Source organism: Crotalus tigris, unplaced genomic scaffold, assembly GCF_016545835.1.
Source record: "Crotalus tigris isolate CLP2741 ecotype Arizona unplaced genomic scaffold, ASM1654583v1 scf7180000019204.250258, whole genome shotgun sequence".
NCBI lineage: Eukaryota > Metazoa > Chordata > Lepidosauria > Squamata > Viperidae > Crotalus > Crotalus tigris.
This window is the reverse complement of record NW_024097432.1, coordinates 102,737-125,700: the sequence shown is the minus strand read 5'-3', so window position 1 is coordinate 125,700 and position 22,964 is coordinate 102,737. Positions and strand designations below refer to the sequence as shown.

The 22,964-nt window shown below is 43.4% G+C and overlaps 1 protein-coding gene across 6 annotated transcripts in view; it reads right to left on the bottom strand.

Moving 5' to 3' along the window:
• KATNAL2 (katanin catalytic subunit A1 like 2) overlaps positions 1 to 22,964 on the bottom strand; it is a 48,097-nt gene that overhangs the window by 12,511 nt on the left and 12,622 nt on the right. For 4 of the 6 annotated variants that reach the window (XM_039361126.1, XM_039361124.1, XM_039361123.1 and 1 more), the window contains exons 2-11: positions 18,121 to 18,191; positions 17,598 to 17,764; positions 17,262 to 17,298; positions 11,886 to 12,009; positions 9,916 to 10,011; positions 7,326 to 7,424; positions 5,787 to 5,864; positions 3,541 to 3,639; positions 2,552 to 2,615; positions 1,263 to 1,381 (exon numbers count right to left, since the gene is read on the bottom strand). In XM_039361126.1, the coding sequence (XP_039217060.1) occupies positions 1,263 to 1,381; positions 2,552 to 2,615; positions 3,541 to 3,639; positions 5,787 to 5,864; positions 7,326 to 7,424; positions 9,916 to 10,011; positions 11,886 to 12,009; positions 17,262 to 17,298; positions 17,598 to 17,764; positions 18,121 to 18,191 (954 nt within the window). The remainder of the gene's footprint in view (positions 1 to 1,262; positions 1,382 to 2,551; positions 2,616 to 3,540; positions 3,640 to 5,786; positions 5,865 to 7,325; positions 7,425 to 9,915; positions 10,012 to 11,885; positions 12,010 to 17,261; positions 17,299 to 17,597; positions 17,765 to 18,120; positions 18,192 to 22,964) is intronic. The other 2 variants (XM_039361122.1, XM_039361125.1) reach the window with 2 other exon arrangements.

The window sequence follows — 22,964 nt, the reverse complement described above, 5'->3', positions numbered from 1 at the left end:
TTTCTGACATGGGATCAGGAAAATACAGTGGCTATTAGAGTAAAATAGTGTAAGCAACCTCATTATATTAGAAATGCTGCCTTGATAGGGACATACAGAATAATTCTTAAATCTCCACAGCTCACAAAAGAGGAGAGGAAGGGCGAAGAGAGACAAATAATCCTGTCTGTATATTTTAAATCTTTACCTAAATCCTACTCAAATATGAAGGGAATAATAAGGGAGGAGAATGACTCCAGAAAGAGAAGCCAACCAAATCCTCCTATAGCCGGTAGAGACTAAAATGTTCCTTTACAGCGGCATTTATAGGTTTTTAAATACACTTTTATAAGCAAAAATGAACACGGAGAGAATTAAAAGTTGGGTGAGCTAAATACTTAGGTATATTACACACGCTTCTCTCTGCAAATAAAGGATGAATTCTGGCGCAGTCGCATGATAGATCTTTGGTTTGGCAAATAATCGTGCTGAAATAATAGAATAGAACAGAACAGAGCAGAACAGAACAGAATAGAAAATATGGAATGGAATGGAATAGAATAGAACTGGAAGGGACTTTGGAGGTCTTCTAGTCCACCCCACTGCTCAGGCAGGAGAACCTATACCATTTCAGACCAATGGCTGTCCAGTCTCTTCTTTAAAACTTCCAGTGCTGGAGCATTTACTGCTTCTGGAGGCAGGTGGTTCCATTGGTTAATTGTCCTCATTGTCAGGAAGTTTCTCCTTAGTTCCAGGTTGCTTCTCTCTTTGGTGAGTTTCCATCCGTTGCTTCTTGTCCTGCCTTCTGGTGTTTTGGAGAATGGCTTGATTGCCTCTTCTTTGGGGCAGCCCCTGAGATACTGGAAGGCTGTTATACTGTCCCCCCTCGTCCTTCTCTTTATTAAACTAGTCCAGGGGTAGGCAACCTTGGCTCTTTTATGGCTCATTTTATGACTCTCTTCAACTCCCAGAATTCCTGAGCCAGCTGTGCTGAGGGGAAAGGGAGAGGTTTCCAAGCTGAGCCCTGCTGGCTCAGGAATTCTGAGAGTTGAAGTCCACCAGTCATAAAAGAGCCAAGGTGACCTATCCAGGGACTAGACATACCCAATTCTAGCAACCGTTCCTTATATGTTTTAGCCTCCAGTCCCCTGATCATCTTTCTTGCTCTTCTCTGCACTCTTTCTATGGAGGATTGCTTTAGCCAACGCCTGCGTTAGGCCATGTGTTAGCAAATTCCCTCTTAACTTTTATCCGTGTATAAAGGAAACCAAAGGGATTTTTACTCTGACAAGCTTTTCTGAATCGCCTCTCCATTTGCTGACAATGGTGGACGCGGAGATGTTGAAGAATGTTGTATTGCATTCAGTAGCGACAGCTTTAGCCAGCAAAGTTTTCCCTGTACCTAGAAGAGGAAGGAAAAGCAGCATTTAAAACATGAAACATAAGAAGAATCATTGCAGGAATTGGGTATGTCCAGTTTAATGATGAGAAGGACGAGTGGGGACATGATAGCAGCCTTCCAGTATCTCAGGGGCTGCCCCAAAGAAGAGGGAGTCAAGCTATTCTCCAAAGGCAGGACAAGAAGCAACGGATGGAAACTAACCAAGGAGAGAAGCAACCTAGAACTAAGGAGAAACTTCCTGACAGTGAGAACAATTAACCAGTGGAACAACCTGCCTCCAGAAGTGGTGAATGCTCCACTTTTTTTAAGTGGAAGTTTTTAAGAAGAGACTGGACAGCCATTTGTCTGAAATGGTCTAGGCCAGTGATGGCGAACCTTTTAGAGACCGAGTGCCCAAACTGCAACCCCAAACCCACTTATGCTTCGCCGGGTGGGCGTGGCCCATTGGGTGGGCGTGGCTGCAGTGGTAACGGCAGACTGGGTGGGACTAAAAAGTTCAATCAATCAATTCCAACTTTGCGAGATCTTTTTTTTCCCGTGAGAAATTGAAATTGACTGATTGATTGAACCTTTTTTTTTTTTTTGCATACGGCGGCGGAGGCCTAAAGCGAAAAGGTTTTATAAAACCCAGCTGAAGGCCTAGGACTGGAGCGACGGTGCGCGTGCCCACAGAGAGGGCTCTGAGTGCCACTTTATTTATTTATTTATGAGACTTATATACCGCTTTAAGTGCAAGCACTCTCTAAGCGGTGTAAACCAGTAAGCAATGTATACATATATATATTTACATTGCCCCCAACAATCTGGATCCTCATTTTACCTACCCCGGAAGGATGGAAGGCTGAGTCAACCTTGAGCCAGTGAGATTTGAACCGCTGACCTGCTGAACACAGTCAGCTAAAGTAGCCTGCAGTACTGCACTCGAACTGCTGCGCCACCTCGGCTCCTAAGTCACTTGTGGCACACATGCCATAGGTTCGCCCCACTGGTCTAGGGTTTCCTACCTCAGCAGGGGGTTGGATTAGATGACCTCCAAGGTCCCTTCCAACTTTATTATTATTGTTGTTGTTGTTGTTGTTATGTTGTTGTTACTACTGCTGGCATTGAGAATGAAAAAGATTGGAGTGGAGTCACAACATTTAATTTAAAAATAATAATAATAGTTCATACCTGGAGGCCCATAGAGTAGAAGTCCCTTCCAAGGAGAAAGAATGCCTGTAAACAACTGCGGGTACTGTGGAAAAAAGAAGATTAAAAAAAAATATCACTAAACAATAGTTGGCAGGTCACTTTGGTAACCCAACCAGTATTTTTTTTATCAGAACGGTGTTGCTAGAGGGGAAAGGTAGGCCATCAGGGTGGCGGATTCTGTATTTCTGGATCTCTCCCCCCTTTATTTATGTCATGGTTCCCTCCCTTTCGAACACGAAACCCGGCATTAGATTGTATTTCTTTATTTGATTGTTATCCCGCCTTCATTGTTTATAAGTAACTCAAGGGGCCGGGCATACATACTCCCTCCTCCTGTTTTCCCCACCACAACGACCCTGTGAGGTGGGCTGAGCTGAATGGCCCAAAGTCACCCAATTGGCTTTCATGCCTAAGGCAGAACTAGAACTCACCGTCTCCTGGTGATCAGCCCAAAGTCACCCAATTGGCTTTCATGCCTAAGACAGAACTAGAACTTACAGGATTTCATGCCTAAGGCAGAACTAGAACTCACAATGTCCTGTTGATAAGCACAAAGTTACCCAATTGGCTTTTATGTCTAAGGCGGGACTAGAACTCACCGTCTCCTGGTGATCAGCCCAGTCACCCAATTGGCTTTTATGTCTAAGGCAGAACTAGAATTCATCGTCTCCTGGTGATCGACCCAAAGTCACCCAGATGGTTTTCATGCCTAAGGTGGGACTAGAACTCACCGTCTCCTGGTGATCAGCCCAAAGTCACCCAATTGGCTTTCATCTCTAAGGCAGAACTAGAACTCTCAGTCTCCTGGTGATCGACCCAAAGTCACCCATCGTGGCTGTGAAATCAGGCGTGGCTCCCTTAACCACCGCCTTGCTTAGCAGCAGACATGTTGGGCCCAAGGGTTGGCCGTAGGTCAAATATCTTGGCCCCCGAGAAGCGAGGCGATTTGTGTGACTTTTGCTCCTTACCCTTATGGGATACACAACAGCTTCCTTGACTAAGCGCTTGGCGGCCTCCAGCCCAATGATGTCGTCCCATTTGATGTTGGGGTTGTGAAGGTAGATATCCTGCAAGACACGGTTTGATAATAATAATAATAATAATAATAATAATAATAATAATAATAATAATAATAATAATAATAATAATAATAATAATTCTGCCTATCCCAGGTCCTGGGTAAGGACTCGATAGGTAGACAAAATGCCAAATCCAGTCTGAACATCTGGCTGACTGTGCGATGATTGATAATAATAATAATAGTAAAGTTGGAAGGGACCTTGGAGGTCATCTAGTCCAACCCCCTGCTCAGGCAGGAAACCCTATCCCATTTCAGACAAAGGGCTGTCCAGTCTCTTCTTTAAAACTTCCAGTGTTGGAGCATTTATTGCTTCTGGAGGCAGGCTGTTCCACTGGTTAATTGTTCTCACTGTCAGGAAGTTTCTCCTTAGTTCTAGGTTGCTTCTCTCCTTGGTTAGTTTCCATCCTTTGCTTCTTGTCCTGCCTTCAGGGGCTTTGGAAAACAGCTTGACTCCCTCTTCTTTGGGGCAGCCCCTGAGATATTGGAACACTGCTATCCTGTCCCCCCTCGTCCTTCTCTTCGTTAAACTAGACATACCCAATTCCAGCAACCGTTCCTTATATGTTTTAGCCTCCAGTTCCCTAATCCTCTTTGTTGCTCTTTAAAAACAGTCCCCCCCCCCGTTTTCCTGTGCCAGCGTAATAAATGCACTGCAAAATAAGCCGTAAAATTGAGAGGGGAAAAAGGCAACACGACAAAGGACAGGTTGCTATGCGGGTGCCATTACTGGGAGGTGGGTGGGCAGAAAGGAAGGGTCAGCTGGGGCTGAACTACGACTTTTGGCGCCTTTCTCTATTCGTCAAGCTTGGCTGGGTCTGCAAGAATTGCCACTGAGGTTCTGGCGGGCTCGTCCTGTCTCGAACTCAGGTGTGTGTGCAAGCTCAGCAACTTTGTAAGACTTGTGGACTTCAACTGAAGTTGTGCACTGAGGATGTTCCCTAGCTGGGTCATGAAACGTCTGCAAGGAAATCAGCAAGCTTAGAAGCACCAAGGACCCCACAGTCCTTTTCTCCTCCTCCTCCTCTTACTCTTCCTTCTCCTCCTCCTCCTCTTTTTCCTCTTCTTCCTCAAAGCCCCTTCCCTTCTAGCATTGATGATGTTACCTAGTTGGGTTATGAAACATCTGCAAGAAAACCACCAAGCTCAGAGAGCACCAAGGACCCCACACTCATCTCCTCCTCCTCCTCCTCCTCCTCCTCCTCCTCCTCTTCCTCCTTCTCCTCCATAAACACCATTCTCTTCTAGCACTGATGATGTTACCTAGTCTGGTAATGAAACATCTGCAAGAAAACCACCAAGCTCAGAGCGCATCAAGGACCCCAACAATCCTCCTCCTCCTCCATAAACACCACTCTCTTCTAACACTGATGATGTTACCTAGTCTGGTAATGAAACGTCTGCTAGAAAGCCACCAAGCTCAGAGAGCACCAAGGATCCCACAGCTCCTCCTCCTCCTCCTCTTCTCCATAAACATCACTCTTTTCTACCACTGATGATGTTACCTAGCTTGGTAATGAAACGTCAACAAGCTCAGAAGCATGAAAGACCCCACAGTCGTCCTCCTCTCCTCCATAAACACTTCTCTTCTGGCACTGATGATGTTGCCTAGTCTGGTAATGAAACGTCTGCTAGAAAGCCACCAAGCTCAGCAAGCACCAAGGACCGCACCCTTCATGAATCATAGTATCTCCACCATGGATGGCTTTCTCCAGGCAGATACAAACTATGCAACTTCTAGGACTCCATAAGATGGGAGAATCTGCTAAGCTAACGTAAGAGTGTGAAGCTCAGGTGAGAAAGGTTATTGTGATGTATCTTCATGTTCCTCCTTAATTGTTCTAACTGTCAGGAAGTTTCTCCTTAGTTCCAGGTTGCTTCTCTCCTTGAATAGTTTCCATCTGTTGCTTCTTGTCCTGCCTTCAGGGGTTTTGGAGAAGAGCTTGACTCCCTCTTCTTTGGGGCAGCCCCTGAGATAATACGGTTATCCTGTCCCCCCTTGTCCTTCTCTTCATTAAACTAGACATACCTCTCTTTCGCCTGACTTCCAATCTCAAGATGGACAGCAGGATCAGCCCTCTCGGTGAATGAGGATGCAGTTCAACCCCCATCCTGGGTCGGACAAGAAAAACTCACCTTACTGACCACCGTCGCAAGCTCCCTCATTTCAGCTGTCATACCAAGCAAGGCACCCAAAGGTTTTAACAGGCGTTCCTGGAAACATGGAAAACGCCAATGTCAACGCTGCTAACCTCGGATGTTTTTGCTTTGACAACAGTGGGAGATGCACCCTTTTCTTCTTATGTTTTACTCTTAGAGTTAGAGTTAAGATGATGCTGGGGGGGGGGAGAGGAATGTGCATGAGAGGTTAGCTAGACATAACAATACTGGACCTAGTGTGAGAACCAAGGTTATTGAAATAAGAGATGATAAGAATTGGTGGGCTGGAGAACTGGAGGGGAAGCCTGCGTTTCAAGCTAATTGGGGAATGTGATTTATGACTGTTAATTGGAGGAGGGAATTGTGCTTTGACACTATGTGCTCAGGGGAGGGGGATCCAGTTTTTGGCTTGGATTGTGTTAGTGCCCAAGTTATGCTTCTCAAATAAAGATTCTTCAAGGTAAACAATGCCTCAAAGTTCTTTGAAGAGTTTCATCTGTCGGAACCATGACAACCAACACAAGTTGTGGAAAGTACTGTTTGGGTTGACTCCTGGTCTGTCTATTGTTGGCACATTTACCAGCCCTAAAGACCTATACGGTAGTCCTCCAGTTACAACAGTTTACTTAGTGACAGTTCAAAGTTACAATGGCACTGAAAACCGGGGACTTAATAATGTTTTTCACACTTACGACTATCGCACCATCCCCAGGGTCACATAACCAACACTCAAACGCTCAGTAACTGACTCCTATTTATAACGGTCGTAGTGTCCCGTGTTTGTGTGTCATGTGATCGCCTTTTGGGATCTTCTGACAAGCCAAGTCAGGTGGGGGGGGATGCCAGATTCATTTGACTATTCTATTCTATTCTATTCTATTCTTTTTTATTTCTATTCTATTCTATTCTATTCTATTCTATTCTATTCTATTCTATTCTATTCTATTCTTTCTTATTTCTATTCTATTCTATTTTCCATTCTATTATTTTCTATTCTATTCTATTCCATTCTATTCTTTCTTATTTCTCTTCTATTCTATTCTATTTTCTATTCTATTCTATTCTATTCTTTCTTATTTCTATTCTATTCTATTCTATCCTATTCCATTCCATTCTATTCGATTCAATTCTATTGTTTCTTATTTCTATTCTATTCTATTCTATTCTATTTTCTATTCTATTCTATTCTATTCTTTTTTATTTCTATTCTATTCTATTTTCTATTCTATTATTTTCTATTCTATTCTATTCCATTCTATTCTTTCTTATTTCTATTCTATTCTATTCTATTCTATTCTATTCTATTCTATTCTATTCTATTCTATTCTATTCTATTCTATTCTATTCTCGCTTTGCAAAGATACAGAGGATGTAGAATAATGTACCCTGGTTTGATGTGCTGGAAGGCATTCTTGCCCATCGACATTTCTGATCCGTTATATTTCCAATTGAAATTATTGTTTCCGAAAAAGGAATGACTTAGGCCAGCTTTCGGTTACAAAGAACATCACTTACCGAAGGATCTGGATTGCAGTTAAAGCTGTGGAGGGAGATTTCACTGGAGGCCCCCTTGATCGCGTCCTGAATCAGGCCACGGAAGTCAATAATTTGCCCCTGCAGGAGAAGCAAACACCACCCACTAAGACTGAATTCTTGGAGTACTTGAGACATTAGGGAGCGATCCCAAAATAATATTTATATGTTACTTATATGTAAGGATGTAGGTCTATACCAGGGGTCTTCCAACTTGGCCCTTTGATGACTGGTGGACTTCAATTCCCAGAATTCCTCAGCCTGGCACGCTGGCTGAGGAATTCTGGGAGTTGAAGTCCACCAGTCATAAAAGGGCCACGTTTGAGGACCCCTGCATTATGTGATGCCACAAGGTAGAAGAGCAGGTTGGGGACAAAGCATAGCTGGCTGAGGAATTCTGGGAGGTGAAGTCCACACCTCTTAAAATGGCCGAGGTTGAGAAACACCAGTTTAGCTCTTTCTGACTTAGCATTATTTTCTCCTCACATTATGTCAGGGGTCTTCAAACTTGGCCCTTTTATGACTTACGGACTTCAACTCCAAGAATTCCTCAGCTAACCACGCTGGCTGAGGAATTCTGGGAACTGAAGTCCACTATTCTTAAAATCTACCTCAGGGGTCTACAAACCTGGTGCTTTTATGACTGGTGGACTTCAACTCCCGGAATTCCTCAGTCGGCCATTTTGATGAAACTGCGGGCTTGGATCCAGACCAGGAGCCTTCAAACTCAGCCCTTTTATGACTGGTGGACTTCAACTGCCAGAATTCCTCAGCCAGGCACGTTGGCTGAGGAATTCTGGGAGTTGAAGTCCACCAGTCATAAAAGGGCCATGTTTGAAGACCCCTGGCCTATACATACCTTGTATATAGTATGTTTTAAATCTGTGTTATGTATGTGTACACTTTGAGAGGAAGCAACTAAATTTCATTTTTAATGTGGGCCATTGGGCTCACAGGAAAAAATGACAATAAAGATTATCTAATCTATATCAAGAAACCTCTGTGATAATCAAGGCCACAGTTGATCCTCTGATATGTTTCTCAAGCTTAGCAACTTCAAGTATGTTTACGAATACAGGCAGTCCTCGACTTAGTTTATTTAGTGACCGTTCGAAGTTACGATGGCACTGAAAAAGGTCACTGACGGCCATTTCTCACACTTTGGACTGTGGCATCCATCCTTGTGGTTACATGATCCAAAGTCAGACACTTGGCAACTGACTCATATTTATGATGGTCGCGGTGTCCCCCGGGAGGGGATGTCGTGTGATCCCCTTTTGCGACCCTCTGATGGGCAAAGTCAATGGGGGAAGCCGGATTCGCTGAACGATGGCGCGACTAACTTAACAATGGCAGTGACTGACTTAACAATTGTGGAAAGGCAGGTCGTAAAACAGGGCAAAAACTCACTGAACACATTTCTCACTTAGCAACGTAAAATTTGGGGCTCGGTTCTGGTCGCGAGTCGAGGACAACCTGTATGCTAAAAAACACTGGCTCCTATGTTGATTTCTATCTCCTCTCAGCACTGCTAACCTCGGATGCTTTTGCTTTGACAACAGTTGGAGATGCAACCCTTTTCCTCCTATGTTTTACTCTTAGAATTAGAGTTAGAGTTAGATGATGCAGGGGGGAGGAATGTGCCTGAGAGTCCAGCTAGACATAACAACACTAAACATAGCGTGAGAACCAAGGTTATTGAAATAAGAGATGATAAGAATGGGTGGGCTGGAGAACTGGAAGGAAAGCCTGCATTTCAAACTAATTGGAGAATGTGATTTATGACAGTTAATTGGAGGAGGGAATTGTGCTTTGATACTATGTGCTCAGGGGAGGGGAATTCAGATTTTGGCTTCGATTGTGTTAGTACTGATGCTATGCTACTCAAATAAAGATTCTTAGTTTAAGGTAAACAATGCCTCGAAGTTCTTTGAAGGGTTTCACCTGTCGGAACCACGACATGAAGCTAAAAACTACAATTCTTTTCACTCTTCATTTGCAAATCCTGCCCCTTCCCCAAAAGGAATGCAGGTCATCCTTGACTTACAACTGTTTGTTCAAAGTTACAATGGCACTGAAAAAAAAGGGACTTACGACTGGTCCTTAAATCTACAAGCCTGAAAGTTCAGGCGTGTATTTAGGGGTGGTTGAAGCATCCTGGGGGTCTTGCGATCACCATTCGTGATCTTCTCAGCCGACTTCCGACAAACGAAGGCAATGGGGGAAGCGGGTTTCACTTAACAACGGTAGCAAAAATGGTCACGGAATCCGACACAACGCAATGAACAACCACCTTGCTGGGCAAGGGAAATTGTAGTCGTTAAGTCAGAGACTATCTATATATATTATACAACACTCAAGGTGTCTACAAGAAGAGAGTGGACAGCCCTTTGTCTGAAATGGTAGAGGGTTTCCTGCCTGAGCAGGGGGTTGGACTAGATGACCTCCAAAGTCCATTCCAACTTTATTATTATTAATAATATTGTTGTTGTTGTTGTTTATTATTATGTCTTTCCCCTTGGACGCCTTAATGTTCTATAAGACCCTGACTGTTTGTAGGATTGTGACTAACCCTTTTAGGATGAGGGCCTTCTCCACCTCCTCTGTGGATTGCAGATACATTTAAACCAAATTCTGATGCAACTCGACTTAAAGGACCTTCGTTCTCCTGTAAGGGGAAAAAAAATATATTCTGCAGTTAGAGCCAGTTTGGTTTAGGGATTAAGGCACCAGATTACAAAGCGGGAGCCTGCGAGTTCTAGTCTCGTCTTTGCCATGAAAGCCGACTGGGTGACTTTGGGCCAATCAGCAGGATACTGTGAGTTCTAGTCCCGCCTCAGGTGTGAAAACTGGCTGGGTGACCTTGGGCCAATCACCAGGAGACAGTGACTTCTAGTCCTGCTTTAGGAATGAAAGCTGGCTGGGTGACTTTGGGCCAATCATCAGGAGACGACGATTTCTACTCTTGCCTTAGGCATGAAAGCCATTTGGGAGACTTTGGGCCAATGTGCAGGAAGCTCTGAGTTCTAGTCCCATCTTAGACATGAAAGCTAGTTGGGAGACTTTGTGCCAATCATTCTCTATTTATTTGTATCCTGCCTTTATTATATTTCAAATAACTCAAGGTGGTGAATATATATAATACACCTCCATCATCATCTTCTTCTTCTTCTTCTTCTTCTTCTTCTTCTTCTTCTTCTTCTTCTTCTTCTTCTTCTTCTTCTTCTTCTTCTTCTTCTTCTTCTTCTTCTCCTCCTCCTCCTCCTCCTCCTCCTTCTCCTTCTTATTTTCCCACAAAATCCACCCTGTGAGGTCAACCCATCTCACAGGTTGTTATTATAGGAGGAAGAAGAATTTGTGTTGAATGTATTCACCACCTTGAATTGTTTGAAAAAATAATAAAGGCAGGATACAAATAAATAGAATAATCAATAATAATGTAATGTAAAAAAGATGTTGAGATTCTAGAAAGAGTTCAGAGAAGAGCAACAGAGATGATTAGGGGACTGGAGGCTAAAACATATGAAGAACGGTTGCTGGAATTGGGTATGTCTAGTTTAAATGAAGAGGAGGACGAGGGGGGACAGGATAGCAGCCTTCCAATATCTCAGGGGCTGCCTCAAAGAAGAGGGAGTCAAGCTGTTCTCCAAAGCCTCTGAAGGCAAGACAAGAAGCAACAGGTGGAAATTCATCAAGGAGAGAAGCAACCTAGAACTAAGGAGAAACTTCCTGACAGTGAGGACAATTAACCAGTGGAACAACCTGCCTCCAGAAGCAGTAAATGCCCCAGCACTGGAAGTTTTTAAGAAGAGATTGGACAGCCATTTGTCTGAAATGGTATAGGGTTACCTGCCTGAGCAGGGGGTTAGACTAGAACAGGGGCAGGCAACCTTGGCTCTTTTATGACTCGTGGACTTCAACTCCCAGAATTCCTGAGCCAGCGTGGCTCAGCGTGGAAACCTCTCCCTTTCCCCTCAGTGTGGCTGGCTCAGGAATTCTGGAAGTCCACCAGTCATAAAAGGGCCAAGTTTGAAGACCCCTACCCTAGGCCTAGAGTCTAGACCAGGGGTAGGCAACCTTGGCTCTTTTATGACTCCTGGACTTCAACTCCCAGAATTCCTCAGCCAGCCTGGCTCAGCTTAGAAACTTCTCTCTTTCCCCTCAGTGTGGCTGGCTCAGGAATTCTGGGAGTTGAAGTCCACCAGTCATAAAAGAGCCAAGGTTGCCTAGCCCTGGACTAGAAGACCTCCAAGTTCCCTTCCAACTTTTTATTATTATTATTTATTATTATTATTATAAAATATTGCTTCATAGGTAGGCAGTCCTTGGCTGTAAGCCGTTCATTCAATGGCCCTGAAAAAAGTGACCTGCAGCCAGTTCTCACACTTAGGACCGTTTCAGTAGCCACACAGAACCTGCGATCAAAGTTTAGGCTCTCGGCCTGTATTTACAACAATTGCGGTGTCCCCTGATAGCCGTTTGTGACTTTCCCTGCCACCTGGTGACAACTAAAAGCCGCAGACAAACGAAAGGGAGATTCACCTGCTTCACGGCATCCTTGCAGGCGGCTTTCAGCTCTGCGGCTCTTGTGGGCGACACTTTTGATTGAGGCCTCCCTTGATGTTGGCTAATCTTGGGGAGATTCCGGCATGTGCCGCTGGGGGCCCTGCATGGGAAAAGAAGGATTGTAGTGGAGTATTTTTCTGAATGCGGTAAAGCAGTGTTTCCCAAACTTGACAATTTTAAGGCATGTGGACTTCAACTCCCAGAATTCCACAGCCAGCAACGCTGGCTGTGGAATTCTGGGAGTTGAAGTCCACATGCCTTAAAATTGTCAAGTTTGGGAAACACTGCGGTAAAGGATCCGAGGCCCGCCGGGGACGTGGACAGGCGAGAGTGCCAACGATTCGAGTCCCATTGGTTGCCGTAATAGGCTAATAAAAGCCCCTCCCCACTGATATTGGTGAACTGATGTAAGAAAAACAGCCTAGTATTAAATACCAGAAAAATCAGAGAGATCATTGTCGACTTCAGAAAAGGCAGGCCCAGCCACACTTCTCTCTGCATTAATGATTCACCTGTGGAGATGGTTACCAACATCAAATTCCTGGGAGTGCAGCTAACGAGTAGGCTGGCTTGGTCGCTCAACAGTGAGACCCTGGTGAAGCGGGCACAGCAGGGCCTGCATTTTCTGCGTCGCATGAGAAAAGCACATCTTCCTTCCCCTGTCCTCACCACTGTGAATGCTCCAACACTGGAGGTTTTTAAAAAGGGACTGGACAGATTTGTCTGGGAATTGTTTAGTCCAGAGTTCCCCAATGTTTCCAGCTTTGTGGACCGGTGGGGGGAGGGACAGGGGATGGTTCTGTGCAAGCGGCTGGCAAGCACGTGTGTCCATGTGCATGAGTGGCGTGCATGCACGCCTGCCACTCACTTAAATGGACTGTGCCGCTCTCCCACTGCTCGCATAAGTGAGGATGCGTGGGTGAGCCCGCGCACTCACCTGCCTTTTCCGTTGCCCGGTTGCAAACCCCTCACGGCCCACTAGTGGGCTGTGGACCCCAGGTTGTGGACCTCTGGTTTAGTCTCCTGTCCTGAGCAAGAAGACCTCTAAGGTCCCTTCCCAATCTGTTATTCTAAGTTCTATTCTTTCTGCATCGCATGAGAAAAGCACCTCTTCCTTCCCCTGTCCTGACCACTTTCTACAGGGGGACGATCGAGAGCATCCTGTCCTACAGCATCACAGTCTGGTTTGGAAGCATCCCTGCTTCGGACAGGAAGGCGGTGCCAAGAGTGATGAGGACAGTAGAAAAGATTATTGGCAGTTCAGAGAGTGGTGAAGATGGCAGAAAAATCATTGGCAGTTCCCTCCCTCCCATTCAGGATGTGGCACACAAGCGTTGTTTGAGCAGGGTCTGTAAGATTATCTGGGACGCTACACACTCACTTCACGATCTGTTTTCCTTGTTCCCTTCTGGGAGGAGGCTTTGTGGTATCCATAGAAGAACAACCAGATTCAGCCACAGTTTCGTTCCATACAGCATTAACCTTGCAAACTCTCAAGCTTCCTCCTTCCATTATATATTCAAGATGGACAGTATTTAATATTTATTTGTTATGTATATGTAGGGGTGTGGGTCTATACATACATTGTATATAGTATGTTTAGGTGTGTGTCATGTATGTGTTTCACTTTGAGAGCAGGCAACCAAATTTCATTTTTCGATGTGTGCCGTTGTGCCCACAGTAAAAAAAATGACAATAAAGGGTATCTTATCTTATCTATCTTATATTTTCTTTTTCTTTTAACGACCCTGTAAATCCTTTGCATCAGGGTGGAGTTGGGATGACTGAATGGAGCTGAGCGTTGGCCGGCCAGATGCCCTTCCTGACGCCTACGCGGAGTTCACAGCAGAATATTTTCTCTTTGTACCCAGTGTGGAAAACGAAAATATCGGCTATGCAATTCAGGCCCAGGTGAATTAAATCATGGAAAAAGTATTGAACTAAAGTCTGTGCTAGGCTTAATTTTGCAGTTGGCAACTGTATTTTACGTAATATGATTCTGCTAAGCTTGCTCGTTTCAAATATATTTAGAACATAAGGACTGGAACTGTGAGATGTGTGGAACTGAAAGTAGCTGATGGATGCGGGTTCCAATGTACCACAAGGATGTGGAAAGTTATGTTCAGCAGAGGGTCAGCAAAAAGTCAGCAGAAAGTGTAAGATTTTAGGATGAGAAAGGTATAAAAAGTTGGGACTGGACCAGATTGATTTGCCATTGGCCTATAACTGGACCTGCTACAATAGTAGCCAAAATTGTGGAAACCTTTTGGGAAAAGTGTACAGTAGAAATGCCACCTTTGGTTAAGTTTCCACCCATTTTTCTTCTAATTTCTTTATAACTATAGCCTCGTTCACTTAATAATACTATTTTACATCACTTTCTGGGCAACTAGTCAATTCTTTGCACCATGACTTTAATTTTATTAGGTTTTACAAACTCACTAAATGAAAGAACACAAAAAACCCAACCAACTTGATAGCAATCACATAACACGCTGACAAATGTCCTCCTCTCGGCTTCAATACATGACATCAATAACTGGATCCTACGGTGATCTGATTGGCTCATTGCCAAAACAAGATGACACCCGATTGGCTTTCTAAACACTCATGCTCATTGGCTACAACCAGATGAAGGAAAGCTACCTGAGATCAACCTAAGCAAGTTGTGCTTCCTTTTTCTGGTTATTTAGCTATAACTTTTCATAGAATACAGTACAGATATTGAACCAACTTTGTTGCATTACATTCTTGATTACATTATCTTTCCATTGATATATAATTTTATGGTACTGCTCCCCCCCAAAAAAGTGGTGTTATTAGCCATGAAACCTCAAACATACACTTTTCCCAAAAGGTTTCCACAATTTTGGCCACTAGTGTATGTCACTGGACCTCATTGCAATGGGTTACTAATGTGAGTGATGTTGTGTTATTATGTTTGCTATGTTCCAAATGATTAGCAAAATAAAACCTTGTTTTGTGTTGCTGCCTCTTGTCTTTTTCATTGGGTTTTTCCATGACATCAGAGAGAAATATCTGTCTCTAAGCAAGATGGAACCCACTGCCTCCTTGATTGTGAATGCTCTTTTTACGTCGGGGTGTCAAACTGTCAGCCCGCGGGCCGGACGCGTCACGTGGAAGCCGCACCCACCCCATTGCCGCGAGTTTGACATGTCTGTTCTAGGCCATCATCCTGCTCCCCTTCCTTTACATATGCCACAGATAGAAGAAGGCAGCTGCCACCACCATTTTGGTTTTTTTTTTCTTTTTGACCTCCACGCAGATGCTCCTGAGAAAGGCTCCATAGACACAGGCACCTCATTCTCCTGTTTAAACCAAGCTCTGGGCTACAGGTAGGGCTAGTTTTAAGAGATTCGGAGACATCGGTTTGTCCAAAATAATGCAGAGTAAGACGGGATAGTTTGGCTCCAAATGGTTCAATCTTGGTTCAACCACCTCATTTCTAAGGCTGACTTGAAACATTTCTTTTAACCAAGTGGCTCTTGATGGTTTTAAACCAGGTTACCCAAAACAGGGTCTTCCCCCAAGCCAGGGGTCTTCAAACCTGGCCCTTTTATGACTGGTGGACTTCAACTCCCAGAATTCCTCAGCCAGGCACCAGTCATAAAAGGGCCAAGTTGGAAGTCCCTGGTCTGGATCCAAGCCCGCACTTTCATCAAAATGGCCGACTGAGGAATCCTGGGAGTTGAAGTCCACCAGTCACAAAAGGGACAAGTTGGAAGACCCTTGGTCTGGATCCAAGCCCGCAGTTTCATCAAAATGGCCGACTGAGGAATCCTGGGAGTTGAAGTCCACCAGTCATCAAAGGGCCAAGTTGGAAGACTCCTGGTCTGGATCTAAGCCCGCAGTTTCATCAAAATGGCTGACTGAGGAATTCTGGGAGTTGAAGTCCACCAGTCATAAAAGAGCCAAGTTGGAAGAGCCCTGCCCCCAGCCTTAAGATTTACTATATTCTCCATTCAAGATGGTTTACGCTCTACTGAGGAGGATAGAACAGCACGGAAAGATAGAAAATAGAAACTTCATTTTGGCAAAGACTTTGCTGGATCCTTCCGTCGTGTGTGTGTCCGGTGGAGCATTTTCTCTTCTACCAAGCCTTTTTTAATTGCTTGTGCAGGCTAAAAAAAAAAAATCTCAGTTTTGAAATCTGAATGTTTTATTATTCTGTCTTGTGTTACTTCCCCAACATTAAGAGAACTCATCAACAGAGAGCACCTGAATTTTCTCTCGTGAATTCCTTTCATTTCCTTCTGCTGCAATTCTGTATTATCCTCCATACCAGAGGCGTTCATAAGACTGTGGGAGGGGGGGGGGGGCAAAGACAAGATGGTGGCTTTGGCCACCTGGCCAATAGGTGAGGCTTTGATCATGTGGGTTATAATTGTCATCTTGATTTTTTGGACCCCCTCCGCAGCTGCCCCTGTTTCTATCTATTCACCCATCATCTCTCTTTCTCTCTTTCTCTCCATCCACTATCTACCTTATGCTACTCTACTCTACCCTACTCTACCCTACTTTACTCTATTTTACTGTACTCTACCCTACCCTCTTACTCTACCTTGCTTTACTCTACTATACTCTATACTCTACCCTACCCTATTCTACCCTACCCTTCCCTATTCTACTCTACCCTACTTTACTCTACTCTACCCTCCCCTACTCTATCCTCCCCTCCCCTCCCCCTACTTTTTCCTTACTCTACTCTACCCTACCGTACTCTACTTTACTCTACCCTCCCCTCCCCTTCCCTACTCTACTCTACCCTACTCTATCCTACCCTCCCCTACCCTACTATTCCTTACTCTACTCTACCCTACTGTTCTCTACTCTACTTTACCCTACCTTATTTATCTATTTATTTATCTATCTATCTATCTATCTATCTATCTATCTATCTATCTATCTATCATCTATCTATCTCTATCTATCTATCTATCTCTCTATCTATCTCACTATCTATCTATCATTTATCTATCTCTCTATCTCTATCTATCTATCTATCTCTCTGTCTCTATCTATCTATCTCTCTATCTATCTATCTCTATCTATCTATCTATCTCGCTATCTATATCTATCCTTCCACCCACCCACCCATCCATCATCTATTTATCTATTTATTATCTATGTCATGTTTATCTATTAGTCTCTCTCTCTCTCTGCATTATCTATCTATCTATCCATCCATCCATGCATCCATCCAAAACACTTAACACATTAAATGCAATACCATTTGCATTTCAGAAGTGAGGGAGGAAATTAAATGAATCAGTAAACGTGGCTACTGAAGAATTATTACCAAAGGCCATCCAGCAGCTACATTTCTCTTACCTTTTTGCTTTCCCTCCACTTCTTGATTTATTATCTGCTGTGGAAAAGGAGAAAACAGCAGTTAATAAAAATATTAAATATTACTTTGAACAGAAACAGAATCTTCCTAACAGGGAGGACAATTAACCAGTGGAACAGCTTGCCTCCGGAAATCGTGGGCGCTCCATTACTGGAGATTTTTTTTAAGAGGAGACTGGACAGTCACTTGTCAGAGATGGCATAGGTTCTCCCGCTTGAGCGGGGGGCTGGACTAGAAGACCTCCAAGGTCCCTCCCAGGTCTATTCTATTCTATTCAAAACAAACAAACAGAAATCATTCTGAGCAACGCAACGTACTGGAGTCGACAACTTTCTTGGTAATCTTGGGGTACTTTTGAAACTTGACGTAGTAGTAGCTCTCGTATTCCATCAAAATGGTCTCCAGATCGACATTGTCGCACACTTCAAAACGGCGCAGCCCACCTTTTGCTTCTTGCTCCAGTGCATTAGCAGCGTCTACATACCTGGGAGTGACAGATTCAGAAAGGGTCAGCGTGTGATTGAAACTTCAGAGCAGTAGTTATTTAAGACACAAGTTTTGTACAGGGGGAAAAAAAAGAGAGAAAGAGAGAGAGGAAAAAGTATAAAACCGGACCGAGGATCGCCGATTCAGGAATCAACTCTCTCTGCATTTTTTTTTTTTTTTTTGAAAATGTATTGGATTCCAACGCCAGTCGTGCTGAGTGAGATTGGCTGGGACTGATGGGAGCTCCAGGAGGGAAGAAAACTGACCTTCATTATAGCAAACTCTTAGGAAATTGGTATATGGCAAGAATTATATTTTCGTACTGTGCATCTTATAGAGCGAAGGAATGCTTACCCTTCTTCCGTTAAATAATGTAAAATCAAAATAAGCAGGTTTTTGCGCCGGGCTTCTGTTCGTGTGTGCTCCTTTAAAACAAAAAGAGAGAAAACGATAAAATATATAGCTCTGTGCAAGGTAAGCTTTGCTGACTGTAGACTGTAGGTTTCCTGGGAAAAATCAGCCAATGTTTTAGCAGGGTATAATAATAATAATAATAATAATAATAATAATCAGTAGAAACATCAGAAAATTTGTGCAAAGATCGATGGCACAATGGAAGACACAGTTGCAGATCAATGGTGAGAAGCTGGGAGAGGTTAATATCAAGAGAGGAATATTTCAAGGAGATTCATTATCACCATTACTATTTGTTATTGCACTGTTTCCTCTGTCAACAATACTGAATAACTCAGGACATGGCTATCAAACATCAAAAACATCTGCCAGACTATCCCACCTCCTTTATATGGATGATCTGAAGCTGTATGGAAAAACATCATCTGAAATAGAATCGCTGCTCAACACTGTCCGTATATATAGCCAAGATATTGTAATGGAGTTTGGCTTGGACAAATGTGCCACACTTACTATCAAACAAGGAAAAATAGTGAAAACTGAAGGAATCAAGATGCCCCACGAAAATAACATTAAGAGTCTGGATGAGGAAGAGTACTACAAATACTTGGGTATCCTTCAAGCTGACAACATCAAGCACACTGAAGTCAAGAAAAAGATTAGAGGTGAATACATCAAGAGAGTGAAGAAGATCTTAAAATCCAAACTCAATGGAGGAAATACCATAAAGGCAATCAACACCTGGGCAATCCCAGTCATTAGGTACACAGCTGGAATAGTGGACTGGACTCAAGCAGAACTAAAAGCAATGGATAGGCAGACCAGAAAAATAATGACAATGAATCATGCCCTTCATCCACGCAGTGACATTGATAGACTTTATCTACCAAGGCAAATAGGTGGGCGTGGAATGCTACAAGTACATCAGATGGTTGAAGAAGAAAAAATGGCTTTGGAAGAATATCTGAAGAACAATGATGAAGATGCACTGAAATTAGTATATCAGGAAGGCTTACTAACTACTGGAGAGACCAAACTGGCCTACAAGAAAGACCAAATGAAGAACAGAATAGAGGCATGGGAAGACAAAGCACTACATGGCCAATACATTAAAAAAATAGCTGGGAAAGCAGATAATAATAAAACCTGGCAATGGCTAAGAGCAGGAAAATTGAAGAAAGAGACCGAGGGACTAATTCTGGCTGCACAAGACCAAGCCTTAAGGACAAATGCATACAAAGTCAAAATTGAGAAGACAGCAACAGACAGTAAGTGCCGCCTATGCAAAGAAGCTGAAGAAACAGTGGACCACTTGGTAAGCTGTTGCAAGAAGATTGCACAGATTGATTACAAGCAGCGGCATGACAAAGTAGCAACAATGGTGCATTGGAAGATCTGCAAAAAATATCATTTGCCTGTAAGCAAAAACTGGTGGGATCATAAAATAGAGAAAGTCATAGAAAATGATAAAATTAAACTGCTCTGGGACTTCAGAATTCAAACAGACAAGCACCTGCAACATAACACCCCAGACTTAACAATTGTCGATAAGAAAGACAAAAAAGTCTGGATAGTGGACGTGGCAGTGCCTGGAGACAGCAGAATAGACGAGAAAGAACTGGAGAAGATAACAAAATACAAAGACCTACAAATAGAAATAGAAAACTGTGGCAAAAGCAAGCAAGGGTAGTACCAATAGTCATAGGCTCCTTGGGTGCAATCCCAAAACAACTGGAGCACCACTTGAACACCATTGGCATTGACAAATTCGCTATTAGTCAATTGCAAAAGGCGGCCTTACTAGGAACTGCTTCCATCCTGCGACGATATCTGTAATACCATCAAACATCCACATCTGCCTATCCCAGGTCCTGGGTAAGGACTCGATAGGTAGACAAAATGCCAAATCCAGTCTGAACATCTGGCTGACTGTGCGATGATCCATAATAATAATAATAAGGAGGAGGAGGAGGAGGAGGAGGACGAAGAAGAAGAAGAAGAAGAAGAAGAAGAAGAAGAAGAAGAAGAAGAAGAAGAAGAAGAAGAAGAAGAAGAAGAAGAAGAAGAAGAAGAAGAAGAAGAAGAAGAAGAAGAAGAAGAAGAAGAAGAAGAAGAAGAAGAAGAAGAAGAAGAAGAAGAAGAAGAAGAAGAAGAAGAAGAAGAAGTCGTCCTTGGGAAGGACTCGATAGGTAGACAAAATGCCAGATCCAGTCTGAACATCTGGCTGACTGTGCAATAATTCATAATAATAATAATAATAAAGTTGGAAGGGACCTTCGAGGTCATCGAGTCTAACCCCCTGTTCAGGTAGGAAACCCTATACCATTTTGAACAAATGGCTGTCCAGTCTCTTCTTTAAAAAACTTCCAGTGCTGGAGCATTCACAACTTCTGGTGGCAGGTTGTTTCACTGATTAATTGGTCTCACTGTCAGGAAGTTTCTCCTTAATTCTAGGTTGCTTCTCTCCTTGATAACTTTCCATCCACTTTTTAAATTATTATTATTATTATTAGACTAAGGTCATGGTTCCGACAGATGAAACTCTTCAAAAGAACTTCGAGGCATTGTTTACCTTAAAAAATTCTTTATTTTGAGTAGCATAGCATCGGCATTGCATAATCGAAGCCAAAAACTGGATTCCCCTCCCCTGGGCACCTAGTATCAAAGCACAATTCCCTCCTCCAATTAACAGTCATAAATCATATTCCCCAATTAGCTTGAAACGCAGGCTTCCCCTCCAGTTCTCCAGCCCACCAATTCTTATCATCTCTTATTTCAATAACCTTGATACTCACGCTAGGTCCAGTGTTATTATGTCTAGCTGGACTCTCGTTCACATCCCCCCTCCCAGCATCATCTAACTCTAAAAGCAAAAGGTAAAAGATGGCTGCATTTCCATCTGTTGTCAATGCAAAAACATCTGATGTTAGCAGCGTTGACAACTAAGTTTTCACATTTCAGAGATTTCTGACCTATAACCAACATCTATTATGAGAAGAATCCAGAGAAAGGAATACTTTGGGAAATATTAAAAAGGCAGAATATTATATTTCCCCAAAGGATTTTAAAGGCAGAAACCAACACCAACACCCCCAGTCTCTCTGCCCCAAACAGAAACCAGGTCTGCAGAAATGCAGATGTGATAATCCTGTCAGAAAGATTGGAGTCAGAAGGCTGGGATTAGAAAGACAAAGATCCCTAGAATCAACAATCCCTCACACCTAAAAATCCAACACAGGACATAGTCATCAACCACAGCCCCAGGGGAGCAGGATATGACCTTTGGGACATAATAGGATTAACCCACCACCATCAGAATACCAGAAAGGCACACTCAGACTCAGGTCAAAGTTCATGCCACAGGAACAACTCCAAACACAAAAGCCCAAGAAGGTACTACATGTGGTCAGCTTTCCCAGAGCCATCTTTCTATCTGGCTCTCCTCTTCAATAAACTGCAATCTTCTTTCTAAAGCAGTCTCCATTTTGTTTATTCCTGGCTTGGACTGGACCCTGATGAAGATTTTTCTTTTAACACTGTGTTTGGTTCGAACTACACATGACTATCCTAATATTACTCCTCTCTCCGACTGTCAACTTTAGATTGTATACTCCTTGGGATTGATACATTTTAATGCATTTAATATATTGAATATATATTGAATATATTGAATAGATACTGATGGTGTGTTAAAATCTTTAGCGCAGGTTCCCACGCAGATCAACTGGACATACAAGCAAGGTCACAAGTATAGACAAAGTCACCTGAATCTCATCGAATTGGAATCCCATCACATTCACATTTATTGTCATGGTTATGTTTATCCAGTATGTTTTCACACATGTGTGCATACGTGGTGGTCTTGCAAATTCAAATTTATTTAATGAATCACAGAGTTGGAAGGGACCTCAGAGGTCATCTAGTCCAACCTACTGCTCAGGGAGGAAACCCTAGACCACAGGTCGTCAACCTGCAGCTCCGGAGCCACATGCGGCTCTTTGAGCCTTCCCCGGTGGCTCCCAGCCTCCTCTGCCATTTGCAGACAGAGACAGAGACAGAGAGAGGCACTTGCGCTTCCCTACTTCTCTCTGTGTGTGTCTGTGTGTGTGTGTCTGTGTGTGTGTGTGTGTGTGTAAAAAAGAGTGGACTCACAGTGTTCTCCGAGGAGCAGAAAAGCTTACTGGGCGGGGCTCCTCCCTTTGCTGCGTCTCTGCAGGAAACAGGAAGCAGGAAGGGCAGGAGAGAGCTAGCTAGCCCAGCTTTGCTGACTCAGGAATTCTGGGAATTGAAGTCCATGAGTCATAAAAGAGCCGAGGTTGCCTAGCCCTGAGCTTGTTGGAGAACAGCTTGAAGCCAGCTTGCCAGGTGAGCAGCAGATGGGGGGGGGGGGAGAAAGAGAGAGAAAGAGAGAGAGAGGAAGAGAAAGAGACACACACAGAGAGAGACAGAGACTCTTCTGACATCTAAAATGAAGATAATACTGCATATATCCTTTTTTACCTTTATTATACACACACACACACACACACACACACACACACATATAATAAAGGTAAAAAAGGATATATGTAGTGTTAGTTTCATTTTAGATATCAAAAGGGTTTTGTGGCTCCCAGTGTTTTGTTTTCAGTGGGAAACGGGTCCAAGTGGCTCTTTGAGTGTTTTGGGTTGCCTACCCCTGACCTAGACCATTTCAGACAAAGGGCTGTCCAGTCTCTTCTTAAAAACTTCCAGTGTTGGAGCATTCACCACTTCTGGTGGCAGGTTGTTCCACTGGTTAATTG